At 37.5% G+C, this 23,182-nt stretch overlaps 1 protein-coding gene across 1 annotated transcript in view; it reads left to right on the top strand.

Annotated features, from left to right (window-relative positions):
* Nucleotides 1-1,404: 1,404 nt before the first annotated feature.
* The window catches only part of LOC101659157 (phosphoacetylglucosamine mutase-like), a 29,014-nt gene continuing 7,236 nt past the window's right edge, over nt 1,405-23,182 (top strand). The window contains 1 exon segment of the mRNA XM_045283843.1: nt 1,405-1,429. Within this exon segment, the coding sequence (XP_045139778.1) occupies nt 1,405-1,429 (25 nt within the window).

Here is a 23,182-nt window from a genome sequence, read left to right on the forward strand (position 1 = left end):
CATATCAGCATCCCCCAATGGGCTGGATCGCCCACTGTATCGCCCAACTCTGTTCCATCGAATATGCTTCTCAGGTTGCACAGGTGTACTCTGAGCATCATTCAATCCCAAACCTAGAGTGTTTTTACTATTTCCTCCAAGAAGTACAATTTAGCCTTCATTTAAACATAATTGATTGTCTGATAATGTTATGCTTTGTGTCTATCCTGGGTTGTCTGAGAACTGTCCCATGGATCAAAAGTTATGAATCAGGAAAGACAACTATACAGCCTCAGTGAGACCCATAACAGTGCTCCGAACGGATGCTGGCATTTAAGATAGATGACAAATGCCAATTCTGAGGCACTTCTCTGAGAGTCTTGTGTTTCCCATTAGAGAAATAGAGCAGCCTCCAACTAATTTGCAATTTTAAAATGGCAAATCCAACTCTTGGGAGAAAATTGAGTGAATCACAAGTGACTATTGCTTAAGTTTTACATGAGTAAATATATTGGCTGTGTTGGTATTATTCACAACTCAGAGCCACAAAATACATTTTTGTATCATTTTATTTGTAGAAGAATGACACAATTATTTTCAGAATAATTAACTCCTCAGTTTAGTGACAATTATGTTCCATTATAATAATTAAAATCACACCCTGCTATTTGGATGAACTCAATAGAATAATGATTTCTTAGGGGAAGATTTAATCGGATCATTATTTTTCTCTCCAGCACCAAAAGTATCTGTAAATTATTTTAGCTCCTTGTACTACTGCTTAATTTTACATTTGTTTGCTGTCCTGTTAAAAGAAATATCATAAGATGGTAGTCCCAACCTTCCCCCTGTCTTTAACCACCTGCATGTCACACGGACAGTGGAGAGAGTCTGGGGCTTTGCGAGATGTAGAGAAGCTGAGTGGGTGCCATGTCATGCTATAGAGAACGGGAGCATTTGAGTTCATTGCATTTGATCAACTAGTGGGCAGAATAGTGGTGTTTCAGAAGAATGCTCCATTGACCACAGAACGGAAGCAAGAAAGTGATGAAAGGTCAATAGCTTTCCCAAGAACAAAGCTGATAAGCACTTGGAAGGGTAATGATATAAAACTGGAATAATAGCAGCAAGATTAAGTATCAATCCTACCAAGACAGACACTGTATTGGTAGATACGGCTACTGCAATGTGTTATGTCTCATGAGTTATCTCAGATACTGATTACAGCACCTGAGAAATGACCAATCAAATTTACCTGAGACGCTGAGAAGTCTCCGCATGGAAAGTGTAAGCACGAGACATCAAGCCCAACGAGAAAGAAACAATAAAGGTCATCGGTCCACTGTGTCACATTGGGTTCGCTAGAGAAGCAAAACCTGCGACACTTGTATATGTCTGTCTACAGAAAGACCTTTATAGGGAGAGATGACCTGCACAGTTGTGGAAGAAGGTAAGTCTGGTCCGTTCAAGTAAGGCTTCTCTTGGCTTGTGTAGCTGTGGAAGCAGATGAATAAGAAACCTGGTGACAAAGCAGGGAGTGATACAGGTGGCTGGATACAGAGGCAAATGGAATCCGTTTCCCAAATAAATCCACCACTGGCAGTCTGTGGACAGCTTCAGGGTGACACAATCGGAAATCTATGAACCAGATACAGGAAAAAGTTCCAACAGTAAGCAAAAGACCAGACAGAAGTTGACTCTGGTTTCTCTCTGACCCAGAAGGTCACATCCTGAAGGAGGTGTTGTCCGGATGCAACAGGTTAAACAATTTGGGCTCCACCCCTCCCCTCACCCAGAAGAGTCCTGTTGACGTAAACTCTAACTCTCAAATCCACTCAGTTCTTAGATAAGGGTTAAGATGCTCTATGAGCCATTTTGAATGTATATCTGAGGAACAGAGACAAAACAATCACTTGTAGCCCAACAGTGACAGTTCTCTAGACTAAAAGCTCTGCACACACAGGAACCAAGTACCTAATGATGTCTGTCATATGGAGGTGTGATACCTTTGTGTTGAATGAAAATGAATTATAAGTGAATCAGTTAATGAAAAAAATGCAAATAGACTCCACCTCTTACAAAATTGCCAATCTCTATACACATGGGAACAAGTTCAGAAGTGATGGCTCTTCAATTGACACATTATTTTTGAGTTTTTCTTATCATTTTTACTCAATTATAGTGAATGTGCTTCTCACAAACTCATTCTAATCTCCATAAACCCAAGCAATCAAACCCATCGGCTGTGAGTCATTTCTGACTCAGAGCAATCCATCCATTAAAGAACAGAATGCATCCATAGGTTTTTCTTCATTGTAATCTTTGAAGAACCCTGATTGCCAGACCTCTCTTTCGTGGTAAGGTGTGGTGGGTTCCATTTCCTAACTCTTAGTTTAGTAGACTAGCATACTGTTTGCTCTACCTAGGTGTAGTAAACCACTGAGGATCTTGGGAGAGAGCAGTTTCCTTAGACATTAAGACAATAAAATAAAATGGGAATATGTGAAGTCTACTAAGACTGACCAGGATTAACCTTGTGGCTGCATTAGATGGGACACGGTGAGTAAGAATTTCTACTTGTTTGGACAGCAAAGAACCTAAGAAGATGAACTTGTACATTTTAAGAGAAATGTCTTGAGCCTTGGATTTGATTTCTTCATCTGCTTTCTTGGTTCCAATTATTTCACTTTCATCAAAGAAACTCAAAGGAACGTGGCTGAGAAAGGCCATTTTAAGGCAAGCTAAGGTGCTAAACACTGATCATTTATAGGGCCTTTCATTCTCCTCCTTCCCACATTCAAATGGGAGGTATGAAATATTTATGTATGTGGCTCCCTATCAATATAAAGATTGAAACTCTCAAAAACCCTAACAGGCCATTGCACTCCGCCCCTGTATGGTTTCCATGGGTTGATTCAATAGCAGTGAATTTAGTTTAAGACTGGTTATACACACACACACACACACACACACACATGCGCACACACACGCACACAAATAATTTTTTGTATATATGTTTTATGTAAATTCATGTCATAACTTCATTTTAACCATGATGTAACTTCATTTTACATGGCAGTATAATATTAGACTCCAGGTGTAATATTGAAAGATTATATGGGCAAAATATTGAATGACACAGAAGCATCCAAAGAAGATGGAGCAAATAGACAGTTGCTGTATCAAGAAGCACGAGTCAGCATTCCACCCTTTCTAAAGGTAGTGTATGAGCCAGAACCAGTGATGCTGAAGGACGAAGTTCAAGCTGCACTGGAAGCATTTGTCAAATACCAGGCTCCAGGAATTGATAGAATGCAAATTGAAAGGTTTTAGCAAGCTGATGAAGCACTCACTTGTCTATTCAAAGACAATGGGACACAACTACTTGGCCAACTGTCTGGTAAAGAGCTATATTTGTACCAATTCCAAAGAAAGTTCACCGAAAGAACATGAAACATGTAGACAAATATCCTCGGTATTACATGGAAGTAAAATTTTGCACAAGATCCTCCACAATATGTGCAGCAGTACATTGATAGGGAGTTGAGAGAGGTTCTGGATGGATTCAGAAGAGGATGTGAAACAAGGAATAATATTGCTGATATCAGATGAATTTAGCTAAAAGCAGAGAATACAAGAAAGATAATTACTTGTGTTTCATTCATTATTCAAAGGCATTTAACTGGATGGATCTTAAAAAAAACCACATGAATATTCTTGAGAAGAACTGGGATTTAAGAATACTTCATTGTGTTCATTCAGAACCTGTACACAGATCAAGAGGCTGTTGTTCATACAGATTTAAAATCTGTATGATTTTAAATTGTGCATCGGGGTGGTATTCTCTCACAATGCTTATTCAATCGTCATGTTGAGCAAATAATGAGAGAAACTGGATTATATAGAGAAAAGTGTAGCCTCAGTTTCAGACAAAGGCCATTGACAACCTGGGAGATGCAGAAGACACAACCTTGCTTGCTGAAAGTGAGGAGGATTATCAGGAGCTACAAATCCCTGGAAAAGGACATCATGTTTGGTACAGTGGAAGGACAATGACAGAGAGGAAGGCCCTGGTCGGGTGGATTGACAGTGGCTGCAACAATGGGATCAAACACATGAACAAGTATTTCATTCTCTTGAACGTAATGTTGCTATGAGTCAGAACTGATTGATGACACCCCCACATAGGGAGCTAGGCTAAAGGTAGACGCGAGGTGATGCGAGAATGATGGTGAAAGCCAACTATCCAGGTACATAGGCCCATGAAAATGATAGAATCATTCGTATGATTTTCAAATATTGAACACAAAACAGGCATTTGAAGAGGGATAGGGAGTCAACTCTGTTGGAGGAGTGAATCAGAAAAGGAATGCCTTACTTGGCGAGGATCATTAGAAGGAAAGGCAAGTGTGATACACAACCTTTACGTGTTATTCTGTGAACACCGGGGGTTGCGTGACTATATTTTCAATTTAAGCATAAAATGCTGGAAATATGCAAAAGATTAATTTGAGGAAGGAAAATCTCAAGCCAGAAAAAAACCACTAGTTGATCATAAGGATAATCTACAAAAAAGAAATTTGAGGACTTCAACAAACTTAGAAAGATTTGAAGTGTCTTTAGAGAGTTATAAGCAAAAATAAAATAAACTTGTTTCCATGGCAAGAGGTCTAAAAGTTATACAGAAGTCAAGAATAATTTCCAGGTTAATTAGGTTGCACAGGTGGATCAAAGTGACACCAATTGAATCAGAAACTGTTAAAGAGGGAAGTGAGGAGTTCTGCTTTGAGTAAAGATGCCTACAGAATATCCACCTATGTCTGACATGTAATTAACTCAATGAATCCAAAGTTCCATGGAAAAGAACTGAAAGCACCAATTTGGAAGTCATTAGAATAGAGACAGTAAAAATCCTTAAAATGTGTAAGCTAATTCAGGGGAGAATCTAGAGAACAACATTTAACCAAGTACCAAATTAAAGTAATGAAGCTATTTAAGTATTGTACAAAGAAAGAAAAGCCTATGCATTTAATAAATATTAAATGAATTTTATCCAGGTCAATATTCTCCACCTTCCATTTCACTGTGTAATCCACTGCAGTATGATTTCTGCCAATAGTATATTTTTAATTAAGTTTTCATCTTGAAGTACCACAGAATCACATGCAGTTGGAAGACATGTCACAGGGGTACCTTGAATATTAAGTAGAAAGACTTGGTGGTACAACAGTTGAAGGCTTGTCTGAAGACAAAACGTTGGAAGTTCGAACACACCCAGATATTCTTGGAGAGAAATATTTGACAGTCTGCTTCTAGAAAGGTTAGAGTTCTATTCCGCTCTTAATAACGCTGTTGGGGTAAAACAAGTTATGTTCTGTCACTTAGGGACTCTGTGAGTTGGAAAGGACTCAAGAGCATCCAACAACGACGACTTACACAGGATTGACAATGGAAACATCTTGCACACTTTTATCGTACAGATGGCTTTCTCTTGGACTTTATGACCAAACTAACTTTTCTCTTGTACCAATCCCCCCTTGGAAACCTTCAATCTGGTCTCCAGTTACACACACACACACACACAAACACACGCACATGAAATCAAGTATACAGGTATTTCTACTAGAATTTCAGTTGATATATGTACGTTTATTGCACCCAATATCTGTCTAGATATGTCTCTGCAATTAGCGGATGGCTATAGCCATCCTCACTGTGGTGCACCTGTTAGGGTGCCTACAAAAAATACTCACGGTGAAAAAAAAATGACGCTGAGGTTAGGGTAAATATCAAATTCTTAATAAAATGTAAGTGAATATCTTACTAAGTCATTGAGGCTTTGCAGCACTTTACAGAAACGAGGAGCCCTGTGTTAAATAGCAATTTTAAATGGAGCAAACATTTTAAGGAAGTTCGTGAAGATTGTGTGAAGACTCTTTCTGCCATATTTGATTGTCTCAGAAGAAGCAGGACTACCAAGGAGGCTCATGATACCTTTAAGAAAATTAAAAAACTGCATTGGTGAGAAAAAAGGACAGATTGCTTTGTGAGAAAGTTGCACCAAGGAATGGATCAGGACCGACACAAATTCTGCTCACCTCATCTCTTTCTGGGTTTGTTGTGCTATGTAAAGATGCTCTTCTGGGCTTCTCATACCCGGATGTAACTGCTATCCTGAACTGGCTGCTCTCTGCCAGGCCAGCATGCAAGGCACTGATGAATCTCCACATTGCAACTGCTTTTCGTTACAACTTTCCCTTCACAGCTGCTCTGTCCAATTCGTCAGCATTCAGGGATACAGGTCATTCTATGTACTCATTTCACTTAGTTTCTTGAGATTTGTTGCAAGTTGTAACATTAGGATGTGCCTCAGATGGTAAACCACAATGTGAACGGAAAGCCCTCAGACATTTTCAGCGCTTAGAAATGTTATTATATTTTTATTTTAAGTGATTTTGCTGGAGGGTCAATGTTAACTTGCTTCTTTTATATTAATCTTGTAACCTGACACTGCCAAAGTCACATATTACACTTAAAAGGAGATGCAGATGGTTAAGGAAGAACATGAAATATAGCCCAAAATTTAGAAAGTGAAGTTTCAGTGAGATATTTTCTTGCACTGAAAATAGCAATTACTTCATATGAGATCTCAGAGAATAATAAAATTTTAGAAGCGTTTTTGATGGAAATGGAGATGGAATATCAGCATCAAATTCAAAGAATGACAGGGGAAAAACCAGCAGTTGGTCTCTTTGTGTGTGTGTTTTTTTTTTAACCATAACAATTAATTAACTCACATTTAAGGTTAGTTGAGATAGTTTCTATTTTATTTAATTGACTGGGGTCAAAGAATAATGTTGCTGGCGAGAGAATGGCTCACATGACAACATTGGCTCAACGCTAGATAAGGAAAGAAAAGAGCATAGAAAAATGCAGAAAGATAGAAGTCTAGGAAACATGGAGATTTGAGGTGTCAGATGAATGGCTTTATAAGAGAAAGGAAGCAAGAGATGGAAGGACACAGAGCTGGGCAAATGATGGAGCATCGGTAGAAATATCACCCAAGAGTTATGCCTTCTTATATTCTGATACCTTCTTATAGTTCAGTGAAACATTGATGTGCTGAACACTACTTCTGGTCCTTTGACTAGCCCTTCACAAAGCTTAGCCACTATTGTATTAAGTGAATTAGCTACACAACATCTGTCATAATAATTAAGAAAATATTCTAAATAATCAAAATATTACAGATGAAGATTTATTAAGTAGAGTGGATATGAATGTAGACCATTTCCTTTGCTTAGAAGACCTGAAAAAATCTTCTTTTTTTTCAATAACCACAAGCCTTAAACTTGGAGTGTGGTGTGCCATCCAAATTATCTACTGATTTTCCGACACATGGATCTAAATTTTAGCACTCAAGGTAACTCTTAGCACTCAAGTGTCCACTCTTCAAGGACACTTCTCCAAATATTTGAAGGAACTTACAATGTGTTACTCAACTGGATGAAATAAATCATCTGTAAATTGAAATATTCAAATATTTAACTATTATTTATCACGAATTATTAGCCAAGTAAAAGTTCAACACCCACACATTGCCTCAATTTACAAAACAAGCAATATATGCCAAATATGCAATGAGATAAGAAAAATTGCCTTTACCTGACTCTCACTCCCAGCCTAGTGCTCTATGTCTTCCAATGTAATGCTTTGATAAACGTCAGTGTTGAGTAAGGAGGCAAAGTAAGCATTCTTATTAGAAACATCCTGGAACAAAAATAAATTATATCTAGATAGTTTTCAAAAGGAGCTTGTCTGATCTTTCATGTAGTTTTTGTTTGGCTCATGACAGAAGCAAGTCTGAAGCCAATGTTCAGTTGCTTGGGAAAAGCAATGCTGCTGGAGAATTGTCACTGAGGGACTGGTTCTTTATCTTTTCTCCATGAAGCATTCAGTCTCTGTTCTAACTTAAGATTTAGTAAATATTTAACCAAATTTCCGTCCAAGGTTCAGAAATGTGTTACCATGCCTAATCAATTCTTATGAGCGAGGATATAAAATGACTGGTAGATACCTCACATTTTAAAAGCTGACTCATATGAATTATCTGCCATTTAAAAGGATCCCTCCTGAAAGGGGACACCAAAGAAGGAGCCTGTTTTCTAGATATAATCTTGGCAAGAACATAATACAACAAGATAATCACCTTTCTTCCTGTTTTTATTGTTTTTCTGTCAAGACCCACAGGAAAGAAAGTGAATCCAAATAGTATTCAATTTGCAAACCAACCATTAAAGTCAGTAATGAAGAAGTTGATGAATTCAACTTTAATCTGAAAATGATCCAACACACAAACTTGATAATTACTGGTGACTCGAACGAGAAAGCTAGAAACACAGTGGAAGGACTAATGGCTGGACAACATCATTCTGGTGGAAGAAATGCAGGGGGATATTACAAGATAGGGATTTGCATGGCTGAGGATGTCATTGCAAATAGCTTTGTTTTTCAGAAGCAAACGTTGGTTATACACATGGACATTGCCAGCTGGGATGCAGAGGAATCAGACTGATTATATCTGTGGAAGGAGATGAGGAGAAACTCAATGCCATCAACCAAAATTAGATTAAGTACCAACTGTGAAACAGGCCATCAATTATTCATGTACAAGTTCAGGTTAAAGTTGAAAAAAATGAAATAGGTCCACAAAAACCAACATACTTTGTATATATCCCATCTAAATTTAGAGATCTTTTCAATACAGTTTGGCACATTGGAGTCTAATGACCAGAGGAGTTGTAGGTGACATCTTTATACAGAAAACTTTATACACAAAGAAATCAAAAGATCATTAAAAGGAAAGAAAATAAAAAAAAGAAAAGATCAAAGTGGATTTCAGAAGAGCCTCTGAGATGTGCTTCTGAATGTAGAGTAGTAAAAGAAAATGGAAGATATTATGAAAGATAGCTGAACAGAAAAATTCAAAAGAGGGCTTTAAAAACATTATAATGAAATATGCAGAAACCTGGTGATGGAAAACTAAAAGGGGAGAACATATTCACTATATTTCAAGCTGAAATATTTAAAGGGAAAAATTCAAGCCTCAAATTTCAATAAGGAAGATTCTACGTTGGGAAGGTATCACACACACACAAAAGACAAAAGAAATACACAAGAGCTGGTGTACCAAAAATAATTGTTCAATATTTAACTATGTCAAGAGGTAGCATAGAATATAGTAAAAAATACATAAAACTAAAGGAAAAATTTCAAACTGTGCTGGTCACTTGCCAAAAAGAAAGCTCCAGGAATTGATGGAAGGTTTCAACAAACTGAAGCAGCCCTGAAAGCATTCACTTATCTATGCCAAACATTGTGGAAGATAGCTATTTGGAAGAGATTTGTGTCTGTGTCAATTCCAAAGAAAGGTGACACAACATAGGGCAGAAGTTATAAAATAATATAATTAATTGGATTGAGTAAAATTTTACTGAGTATAATTCAAATTTGGCTACAGCAGTACATCACCTGGGAGCTGCCAGAAAATCAAATCAGATTCCACAGAGGACTTGGCATGAAGGCTATCACTGCTGCTATCAGATGCATCTTGGCAAAAAAGAGAGAATACGAGAAAGATATTTATTTATGTTTTATTGATTATGTGAAATAATTCAACTCTGTGGACCCTAATAAACTGCAGGTGGTATTACAAAGAGAGGGACTTCCAGAACACGTCAATGTATTCTTGCTGAACCGGTACGTGACCAAGAGTGAGTCATTCAAACAGAATAAGAGGAGACTGCTTCTTTTTAAATTAGGACAGGTGTACATCACTGTTGTATCCTCTTTCCACATTTTTTTAGTCTTATGCCTAGCAATATGAAGCTACATAAATCTGAAAATCTGAACTATATAAAGAAGAATGCAGCGTCAGGATTATAAGAATGCTTATCATCAACCTGCAATATGCAGATGACACCATCTTGTTTGCTAAAAGGCAAGAGAACTTGATGTTCTCACTGATGAAAATAAAAATACTGCTTTCAGAATGCATTAAAACTCAATGTAAAGAAAACATAAATTCTCATATGTGGGCCAATAGGCCATGTCATGAAAAATGGAGAGGAGGTTGAAGTTGTGAAGGATTTAATTTTGTTTGGATCCACAATGGATGCTCATAGAAATAGTAGTCAATAAATCAAATAATGTATTTCATTGGCCACATCTGATGCACAGACTTCTTCAACGTGTTAAAGAGCAAATATGTCCCTTTCAGAACTAAGGTGCATCTGAACCAAGCTCAAGTGTGTTCTATCACCTCATGTGCGAGTGAAAGCTACATAATGAGTTACGAAGATGGAAGAACTGATACACTTGTATTACGTTGTCGGTGAAGAATATTTAAGGTACCATGGACTGCCAGAAGGAAAAAAACAAATTAACTGTATTGACAGGAAAGGCTAGTTTGTAGGAAAGGACACTATGCTTGATAAAAGTCAGAGACAAAAGGAACACCCTCTATGAGATGGATTGACACAATGGCTGCCACCATGGTAGCCAACATACATAGTCACTATAGTTAAGAATCAACCCCTAAGTACCTAAAACAACAACAGCAATGCACAAAAACATCAAATAGCAGGCTAAAAATAGATTCCACAGCAAACTAAATATGGACCAATTGTGTATGTGATGATTAAAAAAAGCTTGATGAATTAGTAGCAATAAAATATCCAATGTAAGGTAATGATTGTAATTTTACTAGGTGTTGTCAATTCTGATTCATGAAAATTTTACATAGAGCAGTATGAAATGCTCCATAGTTCTTCGCAATGTTCATCATTATTTGTATCCGTGTGAAGAAGAAGATGTTGTGCTTCTTAGGTGCCACGGAATTGGTTCGGTCTCCTGGAACCCCTGTGTACTGTTGAAACACCCTGCAGTCCTGGACCGAACGGACAATTGTCATGCTGCAGCCATTGCTGGAGCCAATGTGTCAATTCATCTCCCTGAGAGTCTTCACACTAACTCTCTAGCCAAACATGAGGTACTTTTCCATGGATCGTTCTCTTTAATAACATATTCAATTTCTTCGTCATTGGCTTTAGTATTTAATGTTTAAATTTGAGTAATAATCATATTAGCTGTCTTTTCTTGTTCGAGTATAGGTATTATCCTGTCAAAGAGAGAATTGTACTTCCAGAACTTTCTCGTAGCGTTCTTTTGATGATGAATAGGGTGTCATTGCTTTTCAAATGTTTGTTTCTGGAATAGTGAACCATATTAATGTCCAACTCCAAATGGCTAATACCAGTTCATTTCAGCTCATTAATGGTTGGATATCAATTTTTATGTGTTCCATTTTTGATGACTTCCAATTTTCTTAGATTCATACTTTATACAGACTCTGTTCCCAATTATTGATGGATATTTGAAGCTCTTTCTTCTCAATTTTAGACATGCATCACCAGCAAATGAAGGCTCTCTTCCATCCACATCATTAAAGAGGACTCTGCTTTGAGAAGGCAGATCTTCTCCAGTTCTAATTTGAGTGACTTCCATCCTGATAGGCTCCAGCATTATATAAAACAATGTTTAGCTGCTATTCATAAGGCTTTTGGTGGCTAAAATTTTATATATGGACAACCTCCACCTATGTCTAGTCTCTCTTAGTCTGGAACCCCAACGTGAAGACATCTTTCCATCATAGGTAACCCTACTGGAATTTGACATACTAGGTGGCCTATTTCTCAGCATCACGGGAACATGAAATCACCACAGTATGACAAACTGAGAAATAAGTGGTGTTTGTGTATGAAGGGTAAGCATTTTTATTTGAGGGTTTTCTGCCAACGAATCCCTGTTGGTCAGTGGAGGCCTGTGCATTTTGATGATGCTGAACAGGTTCCCAGGGGGCTTTTACACTAAGAGTAGAAAGGAAGACCTCCTCATCTATGACTGACAGATTAGCCAATGAAAATGGTCCCATTGTGTAATGCGTCCTCAATATTCATGGGGCTTATTTAATAAAAGCCAATAAGAGCAAAACAACGTTTATGTAGTTAATTCTGTGCTTTCATGAGGAGATATTTAAATAAAAATATAACCGACAGACTTGCTAAACATCATCCAACATCAATAAATTTTATATAAAAATATACAACCTTAGCATGCACTGGAGCAACAAGCTATAGAATACTTGACACAATAGATTTATATTTTAGTATATCTGCTTTGTCACATGTTCTGCTTGGGGATGAAGGGATGCCTGTGTATAAATACATAGATGACACAATCAATGGTCTATTGTATTTCTGGCTGTGTATATTTTTTATGCCCCTTCTATAAGTACTAGTCAAACAAATAAATAAGCATAGAATACATTATTAACAATTGTATGAGGAATATGAATCTTGAATGTGTATGTGCAAAATCACCAACATTTCTGACCTTGAATACACATATTAATTTTCACTTAACCATTTAATCCAATTATATCTATCCAAATTTTTATGGGTGTTTTAATTCAGGAGCATACTAGAGTTAAAAATATTTTTTCACTGTGTTTTCAGAAATATTTATCCACTGAAGTGTTCTATAAATAAAATGCAATAATATTTTTAAAAAGCAAGGGGAAATTTGTATCTGGAAATAAACAAACAAATAAAGAAACCTCACTGCCATCGAATCGAACCGACTCATAGAGACTCTGCAGTAAAGAGCAGAACTGCCTCTGTGTGTTTCTGAGACTGTTACTGTTTACAGACATAGAAAATACTGTCTTTCTCCTACTGAGTGGCTGGTGGTTTCCAACCACTGACCTTGTCAATTGCAGCCCAACACATAACCACAAGACTCCAGGGCTCCTGTATTTGGAAATGTATGTATTAAATTATCCAGAAATTTCCACTTCTGGCTATAATGGGATAACTGATCTAGAACTTGCAATTTGAATTTAAACATGTTAAAACTTGATAGAATAAAAAAAAACACAATGGAGTTGACATGGAACAATTGGCAGCTTGGGATTATGGTCTACGAGAGAAGTAAAACAAAGGAGTTAAGCGTTATGGTTGCTGGGACATTATGTGTGGAGGTGCTTTCTGAATTCTGGTTCTGGAAGAGGTGATTCAGTAATATTGTTGGAAAAAATGAAAACTCACATTTAGGTAGATTTATGTAAATGGGTGGTTTGTTAAGCAGGAGCAACCTTTTTCCCCAAGTATAACTAATAAGCGTATAATAAACATCAAACAGTGTATACTGAAAGTGACCAATTAAAAAAATTCGTAGAAGTTATAAAAGAAGAAACCATGAGATAAAAATAACTAAACTATAAAAATGTTTGGGCTATCCTCAATCTTGCAATTGTTTAAATATAATAGTCTACATAATCCAAGTAGAGGTGAAAACTGTTAGATTGGGGGAAAAGTGTTACTGACATACAATGAAACATTGGTTCATAGGGCACTGTACCTCTCAGCAGACTGAAGCACTGCCTCGTTCTGCACAGCGCTCACAATTGTTCTTCTGCTTTAGCTCCTTGTGCCAGCCATTGTGGCAATCTAGCTGATAAACAGTCTTCCTCTTGTTCAATGATCCTTCATTTTACCGAGTAATTAACTGACATTACCCAGGGATGTTACCAGTAGGGGGTGTTGTTGTTGTTGTTAGGTGCCATTGAGTCGATTCCACCCAGAGTGACCCCATGTACAACAGAATGAAACCCTGCACCATCTTCACAATTGTTCCAAAAGCCTGAGCCCATTGCTGCAGCCACTGTGTCAACCCGTCTCATGAGGGCCTTCTCTTCCTCTTCCCTCTACTTTGCCAAGCATGATGTCCTTCTCTGGGGGTTAGGGTCTCCTGAAGACATGCCCAAAGAGTAAGATGAAGTCTTGCCACCCTGCTTCTAAGGAGCACTCTGCCTTTACTTCTTCCAACACAGAGCAGTTTGTCCTTTCAGCGGCCCATGATACTTTCAATAGTCTTCTCCAGCACCACAATTCAAATTCATAGATTATTCTACAGGCTTCCATATTCAGGCTATTAACAATCTGTGATACACATATGATACATCCAACTTTGCTTGATGGAAGTGAGAACTTGAAGTCCCTGCACTTGAAGGATTTGCTGATGAAGATCAGAGTTTTCAGCCTTCAGAATGCATTACAACTCAGTGTAAAGAAGATCTAAGCTCTCACAATTCTTATCTAAACTAACAGATAAAATCATGATAAATGGAGGAAAGATTAAAATTGTCAAGGATTTCATTTTGCTTGGATCCATAAACAATGATCATGGAAGCAGGAGTCAAAGAATCAAATGGCACATGAAGAGGAAGAGGAAGTGGAAGAGGATTTCTTTGAGGGCGAAGGTACTTTTGACCCAGGCCATGGTATTTTCAATTGCCTGATATGCATCTGAAATTTAGACATTGAAAAAGGAATGCTGGCAAAGAATTGGTGTTGTTGAATCATGTACTGCCAAAAGAACAAGCCAATCTATCTTGGAGGAAATACTGCCAGAACGCTCTTTGGAAGCTAGCATGGCAAGACTTTGTCTCACATACTTTCAATGTATTATCAAGAGGGACCAGTCCCTGGAAAAGAATATGAGGCTTGCTAAAGTGCAAGAGTAGCAAAAAAGATGAATATGCTCAAGGAAGTTGCTAGACCCAACGGCGAAAGCAGTGAGGTCAAGCATAAGAATTGTGAAGACGGTGCAGGCACAGGGAGTGCTTCATTTTGCTGAATGAGGTGCTGTGAGTTGGGACTGATTCCATGGCACCTAATAACCATGCATGATAGACACAGAGGAAGGGAGATTTCTGCAAAAGGAAAAAAAAATGATGGAAGCAGCAAAGACACAGAGAGGAGTGTAAGAATTATAGACAACAAAGGTAATATAGTCATATACCCAATCATAAACTAACAACGATCTACCAGTGGATAGACCTGCAGGCAGAATGGGTGTGAGCCTTTGACTATACATTCTAGTACATACAGGTTTGACCGACATTATTTCTACATGTGTTTATCTATGCTGGAAATATAACCATGTATGTGGTGAAGCATATGAGGGCCAAAATTTCACTCTAGAGATTGAAAAAAAAAAGCAAACCTTTTCTCTTTAAGCTCCTGGTTTATTTTCAAGTGTCCTTGGGATCTCTCCTACATCTCTGCTTCTATAATTTGCTTCCTTTAATATTTCTCTCCCTCTCTTAAAAGAGATTGAATTAAGACACATTAATCCTCCTTTACTAAAATAACAAACATAATCCATTTCTAAATTGGATTTTAATCACAAGAAAGCCTAATGTCACTAAGGCAGATCCAACACATAATAGCTCTCTATAGAGCTCCTGAGGTTTCAAATCACTATGGGAGCAGATTATCCTGTCCTTCTTTCTTTGAGTGGATTTGAACCAACTTCGTAGTTAGCAGTCCAACACTGACCTGGACAGTGTGATTGGGCTCCGTAAACCACAGGATAGGGGTTAATAATTATTCGTTTTAATACATACAGATGACTTCCTCACAATGACCTTGACAAAATTAGGCAGTGTCTAGACAGAACTGTCACCATGATTATTGTGTCTAAATGGATGGTTAGGTCAAGTAATTCGGCATTCAATCAGACTTTACATCATTTAATTAATGAACATATTATTTTAAGACTTCATAAAATGTAGTTTCTATCTACTGAGTTTTTTTTGTTGCTGTTATCTATTTGATATAACCCATATCACCAGGATTTCCTAGTATTAGACACCTTAAAACTCCTTAGTCTTGCTTCATTACGCAATTCTAAAATTGCTCCCAAACTTCAGATATCTGTTAGAGGAGCACCGTACTCTTTTAATACCAAATCCTTCATTTAATTCTCTAGTACTGTCGAAATAGAAAAGAAATCATAAATGAGTTGCTTCTTCCTTTATTTCACTTGACAAAGGTATACTGTGTGCCTCTTATGAAGTAAGGAATTCTTGGACCCCAGGCCTATTATGGTGAATGAGCAAATTCTGCATAATGTGGTGTGCCTAGTAGAGACCACAACCAACCAAGCAAACAAAAACCCACTGCCATCAAGCCAATGATAACTCATAGAAACCCTGTCGAACAAAGGAGACCTGCTCTTGTGATATTCTGAATCTGTAACTTTGGATAGAAGGAATAATTCCAGTTTTGACTTTCTGGTTAAGTAGCACAACATGTAACCACTACACCAACAAGGATCTACCTAGTAACTAGTAAAAAAGCAGACATTGAATAATCAAGAGTAAATAAAAAATATTTTTACAGTATCATAGAAAAAATTTTGACGATATCAAAATGTGAAACCATAACTTTGGGATGTACCTTCTATTGAAGTCTATAAATTTGTGAACATGGAATTTCCAACTCTAACACTTTCCCAAATAATTATGTGCTGTTTAATTTACACAACACAGAAATATAAATTAGGTATCCTTAAAGGACTCCAAAAATTAGGAACCTACTGTTCTTTAAGTTGAGGAAGAAAATGCCGCCAGAATAAGCAAGATCAGGCTGTCGGACTGGGTAAGGCTTCCAATGACATTCTCATAGGACGGCCTGTGCCACTCTCAAGAATGAGCGAGTTAATCAAGGAAAAACCCCTTGGGGTAGGTTTCCTGTACTTCTTCTCATTAATGCAATGTTAAATGCTCTTAAATCATCTTTGCAATTCTCCTTCCAGAGCATCCTGTGTTCTGCAGGAAAATGCATTTGGAATCCCATAATACAATTGCCATGGCCTCTGTGCTGACTTTGATGCACTGAATATAATTGGTCCTGTAGATCCTCTCAGAAGACAGTGTTTAGACTGGATCATTTTTGAAAGCCTTCTCATAACATTAAGACAAGTGTGTTACTGAAAGAACATTTCTGCAACCATCCACCAATCACAGAGCTATATTTTGAACATATTTTGTTTGCAATAAGCCTGTGCCTTTTTGAGATAGCATCCTAGTAGCCATCCTTGGGGACTTGCCATTAATGTGTCTATCTATGTATTTGTCTATATCTGTATAATTTATCTATACATGATATATCAATATATATCTTCATATATTATGAATAAACAAGTGTTTTTGAACAAAAGAAGACAGGAGTATTAAAGGAAAGAAAGTAAGGTATTGTTTACTTATTTGGTTAATTAAGTCTGGAGAAATATGTTTTTGGAGATATAAATGTTTAATGTAAAAACTAAGGAGCAGGAGAATTGAAAATAATCAGGGGAAGGAAACAGAGATGCGGGGAATGACCAGAATTCTTTTCTAAGGAAAAATGCGTACAAAGTTCCAGAGGAACAAGACAGGTAGCATATTATAGCTCTTGCCGTTCAATGTGGTTAGTGTATAACGTGAGAGCGCATAGTCATTAGAAAGGGTAAGGCTATGTATCTTACTAGTAAAAATGTAATACTGTACCTCTCCAATGTTATGATAAAATCATATTCTTAAATATTCAGAAACAGTCTTTGTCTGAAATATTAGCCCTTGATGAAACACTGAATAGCATCCCAGCCCACCATGGGCAACTTTAGAAGCATAGACCAATAGCTGAAAATGTAACTTTGATAAGTCATGATTCTTTTGATCTCTAAACTTGCCTATGTTGGCAGTTCGATTTTATGTCCCCTTGATGGTACCTGTGTGGAGGTAGGGGCAGGGCACGACCAGTAAATCAAGCGGTAGCATGATGACACATCTTGGGGTGGGAGGGTAAAAGACACTAGGAATTGCTTCTCTTTTCTCCTTTGCCCTCCTGCTTCCTGGACTCTCTGCTTGCCAACAGTGGTGGTGCCCGGCCACGTTTCTACCAAACTTGGATCCATGCGACTCTGTATCCCCTGGCCTGTGAGCTCCCTGCTTCCTGCTCCACCTTTCAGCATGTACGTGCGGCTGAAGAAGCCGACACTATGAGTGGCTGAAGAAGGCTGGCATAGCGTTGAACCAACGGACTTGGGTTGGACTGGATGGGGTGCCTTCATGATGTAATGTCGATTCTTGATATACAGTTCTTTCTTGTACATAGATGAGTGTCATTGGTTTTCTTCCCTAGACAATCACACCTTAACACACATATTTAACTGAGGTTTTGTGCATCTTCTCATTGATGATTAAGAGCTTTAGAAAATAACTACCCAAACTAGCCTTAACTTGTCCTCAAATTTTCATTATAAGACCAGCATTTGCTGTTTCTATATGCGGCAAGTCAGCTTTCCGGTTCCTGAGGGCAAAATTATTGGGAATAGCCTAACCCCCAATTTCGTATATGCGCCACAGGTTATCCTTTAACAAATCCTTTTAGACTTATGTTCAAAATATACCACCTGCACTGCTGCTAGCACTTTGGTTCAAGCCACCATGATCTCAGATCTGAATTGATACAACAGACACTGGGCTAGTCCATTTTGTGCCAACTTAGTTGGTCCAGTATTCTAGAAGTTTGGCTGTTGAAACTTCCTCTAAGATGTCATATAAATACCTCTAAAGTTGAATCTGCTATGGGCAGCAAAGCAGTCGTAGGAAGCTTAGAGAGAAGTATTGTCTCCTTTATCAGGTCAGCACCATGCTGTAATTGAAAGGAAGTTTCTGTGGGATCATGGCCAGACTCATATTCAAGCAGATGCTGGAGGAAAATTTCCTTCTTAATGCTTGTCTGGATCCTGCATTTGGCTCACAGGCCTGCCTTATTTTCTGCCAAACTTATCAGAAACCTGCCATATTGCCTGACAACCTAGGATTCATTTGGCTTTGCATCCATGAGCCTGACTTGCTGCCTGGTTTTTCTTCCTAATTCCTGGTTCATCTTCCTGTTCCCTAGTTAATCAACCCCAACAGCTTAACACATCAGGAAAAGGCTTCATCATAACATCTCAACCACAGACATGAACCAGACTGGACTTAATCACTTCTACAACTGTGTGTGATACACATGTCACAGTAAAACCAGTGAGATGTATGTATCATTCAATATTGAATGACATACGTATATTGAACATATATATTGCTATCAGTTTTTCTCTATTGAATGATGTGAGAAGGATCAAGAAAAGATGAGAAGAATGCAGTCACTGTACCTAAAAACATTCCACCATTTCAGGAAGTAGCATAAGAGGAATGTGGCAATTACATAATCTCCTGTCAACTCGTGAAGGGGTAAAGTCTAGCCTGTCAGTTAGACAGCAGTTTGTTGACCTCATTTGGAGGTGCAATGAAAATAAATAGCTCACTGTAGGTCAGTTACACTCACTCTCCCTGCAAGACATTTCTGTTGATAAGCCACTTGTAGCTACACTGATAAAGCCATGGCTCTGGAGCTGGAGAAGCCATGTGGAGACCCATGGCAGCACTGAAATGTTTCCACCATTACTGGATCCACAAGACTTTCCACCCACTGGCCTGTGATCTTCCTGAAATCAGCGTCATTGCATGTGTTGTATGAGTCTGAAGAAGAATTTATAGATTGGTACCAGACATATGGGCTAATATCGACTTATGGACTTGATCTGGACTGGGCTGGGACATTTTCTCATTGTACAATTTCTCTAGTCAACCCAGACTAACACAAACCAGAACCAATAGTGCTGAAGGAAGAAGTCCAAGCTACACTGAATGCATTAACCAAAACCAAGACTCCAGGAATTGATAGAATACCCATTGAAATGTTTAAACAAGCTGACAAAACACTAGAAGCACTCACAAATCTATGAAAGAAAATTTGGAAAATATTTACTTGACCAATTGATTGTAAGAGATTTATATTTGTGCCCATTCCAAAGAAAGGTGACTGTGTTAGCCTGGGTAGACTAGAGAAGCAAATCCACAGAAACTCATATATATATAAGACAGTTTTATTAAAAAAGGTAAGTATACATTAAGAAAGCATCCCAACTCAGTCCAGTCCAAGCTCATAAATCCAACATTATCCCACATGTCTGATACCAATCTACAAAGCCCTCCTTAAACTCACAAAACACACACAATAACGCTGAATGCTGGAGGAAAGCCAAATCACTGAGCGTGTAAGCATCTCAGCAATGGCAGGGGTCTCCATGCAACTTCTCTAGCACCCAGGGCTGCATCAGGGTAGGTCCATGTGGCTCCTCCTCAGGGATGTCTCACAGGAAGTGAGCCTTGCAAGCTGAAGTAGGGAACTGGCTAAGGCAGTCGCACACTGATCCGACCATCTGAGAGCAAGAGAACAGAGAACAAGAAAGGTGAGGCTCACCGAGCCATTTGTCTCTTGGCCCTTCAATTAATTCCACATGTGTTTATCAGCCGGGTAAAAATGATGTCATTGATATCACAAACAAGTCAAATTTTGCTTAAGATCATCCAACAATGGTTACCACAGTACCTTGGCAGGGAACTGTCCGAGGATTCGTCTGGATTCAAGAAGAGGATATAGAACAAAGGATATCATTGCTTATATCAAACGAACCTTGGCTCAAAGCAGAGAATACTAGAAAGATGTTTACTTGTGTTTCATTGACCAAGCAAAGGCATTAACTATGATACAGTGGATGGTGTAAGATATGAATATATATATTTATCAAAGGTTCCTAATGGTGGGAGTGAGGGGAGGGAAAAAAGAGGAGCTGATAATCAGGGCTCAAGTAGAAAGATAATGTTTTGAAAATGATGGCAACATTTGTATAAGTTTGCTTGATATAATTGCTGTATAGATTGTTATAATATTTGTAAGAGCACCCAATAAAATGACTTTTTAAAAATAATTATAGCAAAAATATAATTGTAGCATTCAGTATTGATTACAACCCAATATGAAGAAGACCAAAATTCTCACAACTAGACCAATAGATAGCATCATGATACATGGAAAAAAGTTTGAAGCTGTCCGGGATTTTGTCTTATTTGGATCCACAATCAATATCATGAAAGCAGCAGTCAAGAGATCAAAAGATGCGTTGCATTGGGTATATGTGCTGTACAACACCGCTTCAAAGTATTGAAGAACAAAGATATGTCTTTGAGGATTGAGGTGAACCTGACCCAAGCCACAGCATCATATACATGAGAAAGTTGGACAGTGAACAAGGAAAACCATAGAGGAGCCGATGCATTTGAATTGTGCTGGAGAGAAGATTGAAAGCCCTGTGGGCTGCTAAAGTACAAACCGATCTCTATGGCAACAAGCAAGGCCAGAGTGTTCTTTAGAGGCAAGGATGGCGAGATTTTGGCTAACATCCTTTGGACACACTGTCAGAGAGACCAGTCCCTGGAGAAGGACATCATGTTTAGTAAAGTGAAAGGAGAGTGAAAAAGAAGACCATCGAGGAGCTGGATTGACGCAGTGGCTGCATCAGTGGGTTTATGCATGGGAGCAATTGTGAGAATGGGTCACGGGACCACACAGACTCCTAAATTTTCCTTTCTGCCTTGTAACATGTTGATTTTTGTCAACATAGTAACAAGAATTCTTTCTTTTTAATTTTGTTAATAATTCTCTTAAAATATACCATGATCCCTCAGCTCTGAAACCCCTGAATAACATCCTAGCTTACTCAAAGTTCTCTAGAGAAAGCAAAACCAGTTATTTATAAATATATACACACTAATATATCTAATTCTATAAGAAACTTTAAAACCGTAAACGAAGTGGTTGACTGATTTCCCATTCCCATCAACAATGTATGATAATTCCGGTTGTACCACATTGTCACCTACATTCTATGTTCTTAGTCTTTTTAATTTTGGATAGCTTGATGAGTAATTATCTTATTATCATTTTAATTTGCATTACTTTGCTGACTAAAGATGACAGTACATTTTAATTTTCTACTGGCCATTATTATATTTCTTTTAGTAAAGTATCTATTCATACTTTTCCTATGTTTTAAAGATTTGTTTTTGAGTGGGTGAAGGGAGACGTGGGACAGGGAAAGATATGACAAAATAATAATATATAAATTATCAAGGGCTCATGAGGGAGGGGGGAGCGGGGAGGCAGGGGAAAATGAGGACCTAATGCCGGGGGCTTAAGTGGAGAGGGAATGTTTTGAGAATGATGAGGGCAATGAATGTACAAATGCGCTTTACACAATTGATGTATGTATGGATTGTGATGAGTTGTATGAGTCCCTAATAAAACAATTAAAAAAAAAGAAAGAACAGAAAACAAAAGTCACAAATATTAAAAAAAAATATTTGTTTTTGTTGTTGCTGGTATTGCTTCATACAGTTATGTAAATATTCCTAGAAATACATGCCTTATAGATATTGTGAGTAATTATTTTCCAGCCTGTGATTTATAATTTCATTTGTTTAAGGATGTGTTTTAAATAAAGCTTTGATGGGGATGCTAAAGAAAGGTAATCCAAAATTCATTTTTTGCTTATTGACTTTCTGGACCCCAAAATAGGCAAAGCATTTTTTGTCTATTCCATTTTTATGAAGTTCCTTTCTTCTTCTAGAAACTTTGGTTATTTAGCTTTCCATCTTTGTCTGGGATCACATTCAATTAAGTTTTGCACTACATGTGATTCAGCAGTTGATGTTCATCTTTCCCTAAGTTTTTTCCATTTTTCTACACCTGTGAAACTATTTATTTCCTTATTAACTAGCCTTGACAACTTTTGTTTTTAAATGTGGGATTTGTATTGTGTTTTGTTTATCTTTATGTTAATCCCCAATTGACTTGAATTGTGTAACTTTATAATTTATTTTATAATAAGTAGTATGAATTCTCATAACTTAAAAACCACATTTTGTGGAAATTATGTTCTTAGAATCCATCCTTTCAATATATATATTTCAAATTCAGAAAAACGTTTTCTAGGATTTTGATTGTTTTTCTAGTGAATCTAGAAATCAATTGGAAAGAGTGACATCTTAATAATATTAGATCTTCATATACAAAAACTAATTTCCTTCTTTCTATGAATTTTACTTTTCATTAAGGTCATTTTGTACATATTTTGTCAACCTGTTATAAATAATTTATATTGCTATTGTCTTTTATATGGACTTGTTGCTTATTTTCCTATCATTGTATGGTATCTGGAAATGCAGTTGATCTGACCCTGCTATGTTCACCTATTGATTATGATGTTTTTCTTTTTTTAAGTGATCAGAAAACATCCTTGTTTTTATTTTACTTTTATGGTGAGACAATTTGGTTTTCCAGTATTAACTATGATCTCGCCTATC

The sequence above is a fragment of the Echinops telfairi genome, unplaced genomic scaffold, assembly GCF_000313985.2.
Source record: "Echinops telfairi isolate 266 unplaced genomic scaffold, ASM31398v2 ScPeMD7_7467;HRSCAF=8505_1, whole genome shotgun sequence".
NCBI classification, from domain to species: domain Eukaryota; kingdom Metazoa; phylum Chordata; class Mammalia; order Afrosoricida; family Tenrecidae; genus Echinops; species Echinops telfairi.